Source organism: Rhinatrema bivittatum, chromosome 7 (assembly GCF_901001135.1).
Source record: "Rhinatrema bivittatum chromosome 7, aRhiBiv1.1, whole genome shotgun sequence".
Taxonomy (NCBI): Eukaryota; Metazoa; Chordata; class Amphibia; order Gymnophiona; family Rhinatrematidae; genus Rhinatrema; species Rhinatrema bivittatum.
In genome coordinates this window covers 104,563,964-104,573,790 of record NC_042621.1, presented here as the reverse complement: position 1 = coordinate 104,573,790, position 9,827 = coordinate 104,563,964, and the positions used below count along the sequence as shown (strand labels likewise).

At 42.2% G+C, this 9,827-nt stretch overlaps 1 protein-coding gene across 4 annotated transcripts in view; it reads left to right on the top strand.

Moving 5' to 3' along the window:
• The first annotated feature begins 614 nt into the window (after positions 1–614).
• Positions 615–9,827, top strand: part of VRK3 (VRK serine/threonine kinase 3) — a 161,656-nt gene continuing 152,443 nt past the window's right edge. For 2 of the 4 annotated variants that reach the window (XM_029608853.1, XM_029608852.1), the window contains exons 1-2: positions 698–789; positions 4,301–4,387. In XM_029608853.1, coding sequence (XP_029464713.1) covers positions 734–789; positions 4,301–4,387 — 143 coding nt within the window. In that variant the 5' untranslated portion in view covers positions 698–733. Of the gene's footprint in view, positions 636–697; positions 790–932; positions 1,063–4,300; positions 4,388–9,827 lie in introns of those variants that run through there. The other 2 variants (XM_029608855.1, XM_029608854.1) reach the window with 2 other exon arrangements.

The following is a 9,827-nucleotide window of genomic DNA, read 5'->3' as shown; positions in this document are numbered from 1 at the left end:
GCAATGAATGCCACAGCTTGAATGTACATTGAGTGAAAAAATACTTTCTCCAGTTTGTTTTAAAATCTACTGTTAGCTTAACAGAGTGTCCCCTAGACCTAGTGTTATTTGAAAAGGTACATAGCCATTCCCTATTTATTTATTCTAATCCATTCATGATTTTGCAGAGCTCTATCATATCTCGAAGAGCATTTATCTGGTTAGCCTGTCTTCATAAGGGAGCTGTTCCAACTCCCTCTCCTCCCCTTCAGGTACCTTTCCATCTCCCTTACATACTCCTTAAATAGTTCTCCATCGCTTCCTTCCCTGCCCCAAATTCCTTCCCCCCCATCGAGATTCTCTTTATCTACCCCCGCCCTTGGATTCCTTTTTCTCTCTCTCCCTTTCTTTAGGTTATTTCCATCTCTCCCCTTCCCCATCTCCCTCGCCTGTAATTCAGATTCCTCTCCCTTTCTTAGGACACAGGGCGGAGAGTAGGCAGAGGAAGTACTGGTTGTTTACCCCTGATAGTTGATAAGGCTGGTGGCATGAGAGTGCAGAAGCGTCACAGAGAGTGAATGTGTCAGAAGAGCATCATCGGATAGAGCGGGAGCGGGAGACGTTAGCACGAAACAAGAGGGAGAGGGTTTGTCCAAGCAAGTAGCGCTGGGCTTGAGGGGGGAGGGATAGGGAGGGTTGGGGGGGGATAATACTAAGCAAGGGTCGTCGGCGAATGTGGAAGGATGAGTGAACGATGTCAGCTGGGGAGGAGGGGCAAGATGGGGAACAGAGGCTACTGGAGACGCAAAGGTAGGAGGGCAGGGAAGGTCGGGGGCGGTGCCACCGTAGGGAGCTGGGAGGTGGCGAGGGGGGCCGAGGCTTTTCAATGGAGGGGGCGTAGATAGGAGGGATCCACTGTCCGCTGAGGGAGCGGCAATGAGCGTGGGGGGGGGCGTGGCTTTATTCCCGGTCGCGATAGGCACAGTGCTCTGTCCCTTTTCTCCCGTCTCTATGGTCGCGCAAAGCGTCCATAGAGTGTGTGAGGCTGGAGAGAGGGGCGGAGCTCTGGCGTGTGTGTGTGAGGTGAGCTACCCCCGAGAGCTGTTTCTGTGACGAAACGTTCGGTTAATTAGGGGGTTTGTGGGTGCCTGAGTGCTGCTCCCCGGGAGGAGGGGGTATTGAGAATCGAGGACCGTTTATTGTGCCCACTCCTTCATGAACTTCCGCTATGGTTTTTTTTTCCCCTTGGTATTTGCCCTGCGGCTGTGCCTGAGCTCTGTCTTGCTTAAGCTGCCGAGTCTCAGATTCCGGAAGGAACTTTCTGGCTGCCGCAGCGTGTTATAATATTTGTAGTCCGACTTCCGTATGTTACAAATAGGCTGTCAAAAAATACAGAACTGAGCTGCAGTTGGCTCCAGAAATTTGATCATTTAGCTGTGCTGCCTTCCTCAGTTTGCATCCTGTTTTTTTGTGTTCATCTCCCCACTATTGCTATTCACCGTGCCTGAACCTTGGCTTTCAGGTTCCCACTTTCTACCCCCCGCCGCGCATATAATTATGCCAAGGTCATTTCCCTGTTGCCTATCAACTTGTCACGTTTCCTGTTGGCCCTTCTTTCAGCCAGGCCCATCAATACCTTGCAATTCTAGCTCAGAGAGACACCAAGGCAGTCCTGATTTTTAATTTATCATCTTCTAGCGTTCTGGGATTTATTCTGCAGATGTGTTTATCCAAATTAGAGGACTACAAATCTCAGAATGCTGGGAAATGAAGCTGAAAAGCCAGGGTCTGCTCGTATTGCCCCTAATCAAGTTGTTTATGAGCCTCTTCTATCTGTTTCTGCTTCTTCCCAAATTGTTCCTTGTCTCCTTCCAGGATTAACAACATACTGTTCATTGCCTACTTCTTTTCCTCATACTTTACTAGCCCTTCTATTTGCTCTTGACCTCTCTTAATCCAGTGACAGTGATTTTTTTAGTATTTTTAGGGACTCTGCTGCAGAGATTGTCACTTCTCCAGACGTTATTTTACTTCTCTGGTGCCATTGTTTCACTGCCAGACCTAACAGGGATTTGCTAGCTATTTAGAAGGCAGATTTGCACTTGTATAGGCAAAAACAGCATTTTCTAATTTTTTTCCATCAGATAGTTCCCAGATCCTAGTGCATGTTAGTAGGGCATTAAGACTTCACTTTTCTCTTTCTGCAAATCTCACTTAGCAGCTTTCAAACATTGGTGTAATAGAGTAAAGCTGTAGAGGCCCATTCTTCTCCTCAAGAACCACAAATAGATCTGTTGTGCATATCCTGCACAATGAATATGCTTGAAAAACAGTAACATAAGAAAAAAGTCAAGCAGCAAAAGAGAAAAATGGGAAAAAAATGTAATAGCAAAATTTCCCTGGCTTCTAAAAAGTTTTGGCTGGCACCTAAATATATTTTCACTTCTCCATCATAGTTGCATAATATGAATTAATCATTTCTTGTATCCCTGTATTGATTAAAACTTGTGTAGAACTGCATGCACTCTGAGCACTATGTAAAATATAGTTCCCTGTACGTACCCGTCTAACAGTAAACCGTAATGAATTAAAAAAAGCATTGAAAACATATTTATTTACATGTGCTTATAACCTATCGCAATGAACTTTTAAACCCGACTGTTATTAAGTATCTGTTATTGACATTGTAATTATTTGTATTTTAAATGATGTAAGTGAATGATATTGTGTATATTTTATTATGTAAACCGCCTAGATGGATAGACTACCCCATGATGCAGTATATAAAAACTTTTAAATAAATAAAATAAATCAGTCCAGACTCCTGGGTTTTGCCGCCCCTACAGCAGATGGAGACAGAAAAGTTTTAACGGACTCCGTCCTGTACCCCTGAGGTCTGTCTGTATTTCTCTATCTCCAGCAGATGGTGGTGGTGCAAAACCTTTAGTCTGGGTTTGGTGTTAGGTTTTTATTTTGTTGGTATTCGTTCCTTCGGGAATCTTAAAAAGACAAGGATTTAGTAAAAAAAACCCAAAAACAAACAAACAAAAAGAGAAGATAGCTCTTTAAGCCTCCCAGGGGGTTGCTAGGTCCTGGTGGGACCATGCCCCCTGATAGCAAAGGCTCTGGAGCAGAGAGTTAGGAGCCATGTAACTGCCCATTGCTGAGGGTGATACCGGGGAGCCTGGTTCACTCACCCTTTGAAGATCTGCACACAGGGGGAAAAAAAACCCAAGGCTGAGGTGATTTATTTAATTTCTGAGCCGGCCTAGCGGTCTCTTCCTTCTGATACCGTACAGCTTTTATCCAGAATTTGGGTTTTGTTTTGTTTTTTGTATTTTTCACATTTTCCACCCTGCATTTTCAAACTCCCTTCTTAAGTTGATATAAACAAATGATGATGGGGAACTTTTGCCTGCCTGAGGGCTAGAGGGTTGCATCATTCAACATGCACCCTTAGTGCTGTTGTTTGGCTGGCATAGGTTGCCAAAGCTGGCTAGTCCCGATGAACAGGGAATCTGAGCCTTCATCCTCTGATACAACACAGAAAGCTACAGCTTGAGCCAAAGAGCCAGCCCTACCGTATTAAATTGCAAGATAATAATAAATCAGAGATTTCATGTATGCATTTTTATTTAATGCAGTGCATGTATATAGTACAGGGGTGGCCAACTCTGGTTCTCAAGAGCCACAAACAGGTCTGGTTTTTAGGGTATCCACAATGAATATGCATAGGAAAGATTTGCATGTAGAGCCTCCATTGTATACAAATGTATGAAAACCAGACCTGTTCGTAGCACTGCAGGACCAGAGTTGCATGCACCTGGTGCAGAAATTAGGACCTGGAAAAAAATTTGATTTGCTCCTAATTAGGACAGAGCTATTATGGGCAATGAAATAAACATTTAATACCAACTGGCAAATAGAAAAATCTTTATTAGTAAGGAGAACTGTAGATTACCATAGAAAGGTCAGGCAGATGCAGAATTCAGAGGTCTTGGGATTTTACAGTGGATTATATAAATCACCTTCTCTAAACTTAGACACTAATGACATTTTTCAACTGGTTAGTACTATCTCTTATTAAAATATGGTAAATACTATATTCTTGTAAATTGATCTCTGAAGCAGGAATGGAATGCAGGCACTGATCTTTGGTATATTTCAGAATTTTACGGCCTAAGGTGATATCTACATGTCTGATCAGTTTCAGCTTTTGTTCTGCTGCCATTATCCTTCTGCCTTCAAAAATCCTTCAGAATTTGAGAACTCTTGGTGGTTAAGAGAAAATTAACAAACTTCTTCACTTTCTGCTTTGCAGGTGGAACAGGCTGTGTTCACAGTGGCTCAGGTTACAGAGAGCTTTAGCCAGAGTCTTGGAGCAGTGTGGCATCCACAGTATTTACAGGTACATTTTTATGTTAGAAGGCTGGAACAGATGAGGTGGAAAAAATTTAAAATAAAGGTTGTACTCCACAGTTAGGAAATCATGATCATCTTTTATTGAAAGTCGGCAGGCAGTCTGTTATGTGTTCAGTTAATTGATTTTGTGCAGTTCCTTGTCTCTCAAGAAGCTGATTTTATGTGAAACTCAGACGTGTCGGAGAACGCACATCTTTCCAAACTTGTGTATGATGCTTGGACTGCTGACTTTCAATAAAAGATTATCATATTTTCCTAACAGTGGATTACAATCTTTATTTGAAATTCTTTCTACCTCACCTGTTCCATCCTTCTGATTATTGCTATGAGGTTGGCTCCTTCGCCTTTTGCATTGGAAATTTTTATGTAATCCATCTTTGCAATAGTGTTGAGCTGATTTGCTGGAGGTAAAACTGTAAAATGTAAGAACTGACACATATAAATGCTCCATTGAGCCCAGCATCTTTCTGACAGTGGCCCATCTGGGTCACTTGAAAGTACCAAGCACATTCCCTGTTGCACTTTTCATGTACCGTGAGTTTCTGTATTTCTAGTATTGGCTTTGAGATAAGGTAAGCCCTTATCTCAAAGCCAATACTAGAAATACAGAAACTCACGGTACATGAAAAGTGCCAGGTTCATGAAGTCTGCCTGTTTTTGCTACCTATTGCAAAACCACAGGCTTTACTTGATCTCCAGTTTTACTTTTGATTCCCCATTACTAGGGATCTTCTGAGAGGGTATATAATAGAGATTTATAAGATCTTGAGTAGTATGGAACAAGTTAAAAGGGAACAGATATTTACCCTTTCAAATAGTACTAGGACACACTCCATGAAACTAACTGGTAACAGAGTTAAAACAAATTTTAAGAAAGTGTTTTTGTTTGTTTGTTTTTTATTTATTAATTTTACAACTTTCAAACAGAGTATCCACTTTGTACTGAAATATGGTATTCAGAAGGAAAAATCAGGATTAAGAAAGTTTTGCCAGTCAAAATGTAATTAAGCTGTGGACATTTTTTGCCAGTGGATGTGGTCAAAGTTAATAGTATAACTAGATTTAAAAAAGGTTTGGACACATTTCTGAAGAACAGGTCCATTAATTATTAGCTAGGCAAATGTGCAGATCACTATCTCTTACTTTTAGGAGTAAGCAACAGGGAATGTGCTTGGTACTTTCAAGTGACCCAGATGGGCCACTGTCGGAAAGATGCTGGGCTCAATGGAGCATTTATATGTGTCAGTTCTTACATTTTACAGTTTTACCTCCAGCAAATCAGTAGCTTGCTGAAGGAGACTTACATGCACCTTGTGAAATTAATTTATTTTAATAAAGAGAGTCACACTAAATGGAACAAAGTTGCCAAGAGCCTCTCTCTCACCTCTGGGCCTCCTCTTCGCGGGTCGCTGCAGGATGGGCTCTGCAGCGGCCCTGATCTTCTCGGGCCGTGGCGGCCCTGCTACCGGGCCTCTTCCTCTTCTCGGGTCGCTGCGATGATTCGCGGCGACCCGAAGCGCTGCTCCTCTTCTGCACGCGCTGATGCCCCTCCTCCTTCCTGCCCACGCGGCTCCAGCAACGATTACTTCCGGGGCCGCACAGGCAGGAAGGAGGAGGAGCATCAGTGAGCTTAAATGCGATCTTTTTCTTCGGGCCGTGGTGACGTGAGCCTCAACCATGGCCCTGCCGATCTGCCTGCTATATACTTGTTGCTGCTCAGCAGCCGCATGAGGCTCCTTGCGCCCGGGGGCATTGGCTCACCTCGGTATACCACTGCTCGTGGCGCCCCCTAATACTTTGGTTGGAAATTTTATAATACAAAAAAAAAAAATCACGTGACAGGAGTGACCGGCCCATCGGGGGAAGCCCGATCCCCCGATCGGTCAATCCGCCCCTGACTATTGTTAATGTATTTCTTGTCTGAGCTCAGTGTTTCATGTTGGCTGAGTAATGAAATGGTTATCTGTTTTTAATCAAGTTTTTGCCAGTATTGGCAGGCTGATATCACTGCAGGAGTATATATGCTGTGACGTCAGTTTGCTCAGTCTCCATCTGCTGGTAGAGGTGTATAACCCACTGGTCCTGAACCCATCTCTATATATTAAGGAAAAGGAAATTATCAGGTAAATAGTAATTGCTCATTAAAAAAAAGGAAACGAGGGTCGAGGAACGAAGGAGATTTTCCATAGCATTTACCTGTTTCCTTGAAACAGATAAATGCTATGGAAAAACTGGCTTTCATTTCCTTGAAAGCCAGCTGAGGGTAAGGAGGAGTCCCTCCAGCCCTATCGGGGCTGCAGCTAACACTTCCGGATAGCTGATGTCATCAGGGTGGGACTGGTTGAAGCCTTAAAACCAGCCCCCCCCCCCCCCCCTGCGCCGTGCTTTGCCAGGACTGTTTGAAAATTAAATTTGGATGGGAGATTCTCCTTTGACTAAAAAGTGAGTAACTTGAAAATGTTGTTAATCTTCTTAGTCCTCGGCCTTCCTTCAGAAGGATTGGAAATATTTGAGAGTGGTGTGGAAATAGCTGGCCGCTGGATTACCTATATATAAAGTTAATAAAATGCCTCATACTAAACTGATGGCCAAAAGTAGGGAGATGGCGTCATCCTCTCCCTTATTAGAGCCTTCCCAATTGCGGACACTGGTTTTTTTCACCCCGCCATCTGGTCAGAAACCCAGAGGAAGTGGCCGCTGAGGGGTCTGATTTGGAGCGGGTATCAGACCCACTGGCCGAAACATCTTTGAGCCCTGGCGCACCAAGTATTCCTCCTCCACCTTACTATTTACCTACAGACTTTCTTAAAATTGGAACAGTACCTGAGGGAAATGGAGAAGGAGCCCAAGCTGCAGTGGGAAAGTTGGAATTTGGTGGAGCAAAAGATGATGAGCCGATTTTGGATAAGTTCCCAGAAATTACTTTAGAGTCTCTATGGACCGCAATAAAATCTTTAGAAGGGGCAATTATTAATTTGTCTAAACTGACTGTAGATTCTAATCAACGCTTTAATACTATTGAAGCTTCCCTTGGAAAAAATAAAGAAAATATTGAACAGATGGGGACAAGATTGAGTAATTTAGAGAACTGGCAGCAAAGATTTGCTAGAGCTGAGATTATATATGAAAAGAAATTGGAGAGGATAGAGAATACATTAAAATATTTAAATCTCAGAGTTATTAATTTTCCAAAGCATGATTTAATATTTGCTTATGAAATGTTTAAGGGAGTACCTTCTACAAATATTAAAAATGCCATCACAAACGCTACTTGTTCTATCTAAGATTTATTACGTATCTTCAAAAAGTAATACAGCTGTTGGGAATAAGTCAGGTGAAGGACAATTAAATCTGTCTGAAATTATTGAATCTAATACTGAGACTGTAATATTGAATAGATCTGTATTACATGTTTCCTTTTCTTTTGCCTCAGATAGAGAAAGTCTTTAGACTTTCTATGCGGAACAGATTGTCTTTGTTTCATGGTGATAAAATTTGCGTCTATCCCAACTTTTCTAGAGTAACGCAAGAAAGGAGAAAAAAAAATTATTAACATAAGAACAGAAGTAGAAACTATGGAAGGGAAAATGTTATTAAAATTTCTATGCAAAATGTGAAATTGTTTATCAAAATCAAAAATATATATTTTTCAAATTTTCTCAACTTCGAGCTTTTCTCGATTCCCACACCCAATAATCTGCAGAGTTGGGACTTGAGGCAAAGTAAAAATATCTAGATGTACTGTCAATTTTCAATTGCTAGAGAGAGAAGGAGATTAGCCTACTTTTCTTTTTCCTTGATCCGCTTATATTTCATATATCCTTCTGAATATTACTGTTGAATATCAGATTTAAATTGCTATTTAGTTAATACTAGAATGTAAAATAATTACGATATCTGAATACTGTAACAAATGTTTGTATTTGTTTTTGAAAATAGCATAAATAAAAAATAGGAAACAGGAAAGCAACTCTGGAACAGCTTGAGGCTCTCTTTATACAAGCAATGTTGCTGGCATTCAGCGTAAGTTCTTTCAAGATTTGGGGGCGAGAGCCTTCGTTGCTGCTCTAATTTGACCACTCGTGCTCTTGAAGGAGAGAGGTTGCTGTTGCTCGGCTTGTGACGGCGCTTCTTCTGCTTCAGGTATTCTATGTGCGGCTTGCCTCAAATCTGCAAGTATGCCTCAAATCTGGAAGAATGCCCGAAGAGAGTTCTGAGGTCACCACAGGAATTGAGATTTTTCTTCTTCATGCTCTAGAGAGCAGGACGCTGGAGTTTACAGAGTCAGTGGGAACGGACGCTATTTTAGCTGCAGATCCCTCAAAACATATGGCACCCCAGCCCTTTTTTTGGATCCCCCATGATTATCCCCAGTTAGGGGATGGGATCTCTGAAGCTGCTGTTCTTTCAGGCCTTACCCCTTCAGGCCCTTAAAATGTTTACACAGCAAATCTTTGACCAAGAATCTGCCTCCAATTCCTTAACCACAAGAGTCTCCTAGCAGAAACCGATGAAGCAACTGAGCAAGAGGCAATCTTACACATCCTGATAAAGGAGGAATATCAGAGATTTCTGTGCTTTTGTATGCTAAACTAACACTTTCAATTCAGAACCCTTCCCTTTGGGTTAGCCACAGATCCAAGATCTTTTACAGAGTGATTGAGGTAGTTGCTTGTTTGAGGAAAAAGATTATGGTTCACCGACATGGATAATTGGTTCATAAAGTCCAAATCTTTTCAAAAAGTATAGGAGCCTCTGACAGAGTTGACCAGCTGTTGGAAGGTTTGGGCTGGTTGATCAATTTTGCAAAGATCAAATTTCTTCCCTCAATATCTGGGGGCTCGAGTCGATGTGAACATAGTTTGCGCTTACTTGACTCATGAGAGAGTTTCCATGATTGTAGGTCAAGCACAGAAATGGTTCCTTCTAAATGCTTCCAGAGTTTGAGATTATCTGCAGCTGCTCAGGTCGGTGGCCTTGGATCTCTTCCCTGAACCAGAGCTCACATGCATCCCCTACAGGCCTTGCTACTTTCCTGTTGGTCACCCCAGTCTCAAGATTTCGAGCACCATCTTCCTCTCACTGCTGTAGTGAGGGACAGTCTCGCTTAATGGAATTGCCTCAGAATTTGTGAAAGGATTTGAATATTGAACCTCCCTCATGGATATTTCTCACCAGAGTTGCAAGCCTATCAAGTTGGGGAGCACACTATTTGGATCAAATAGCTCAAAGGCTCTCATCTCAGGAGGAAGCCTTCTGGTCAGTCAACAGGCTGAAAACCAGGACAATAAGACTAGCTTTGAAGTTTCTTCCCTTAGTAAAGGGAAAATTAATAAGGGTGACAGCATTTGCAAATGTGAAAAAACAAGGGGGCACTTGGAGACTGGGAATATCAAAATAAACAACTTTTCTCTCTTTTGCTGGGC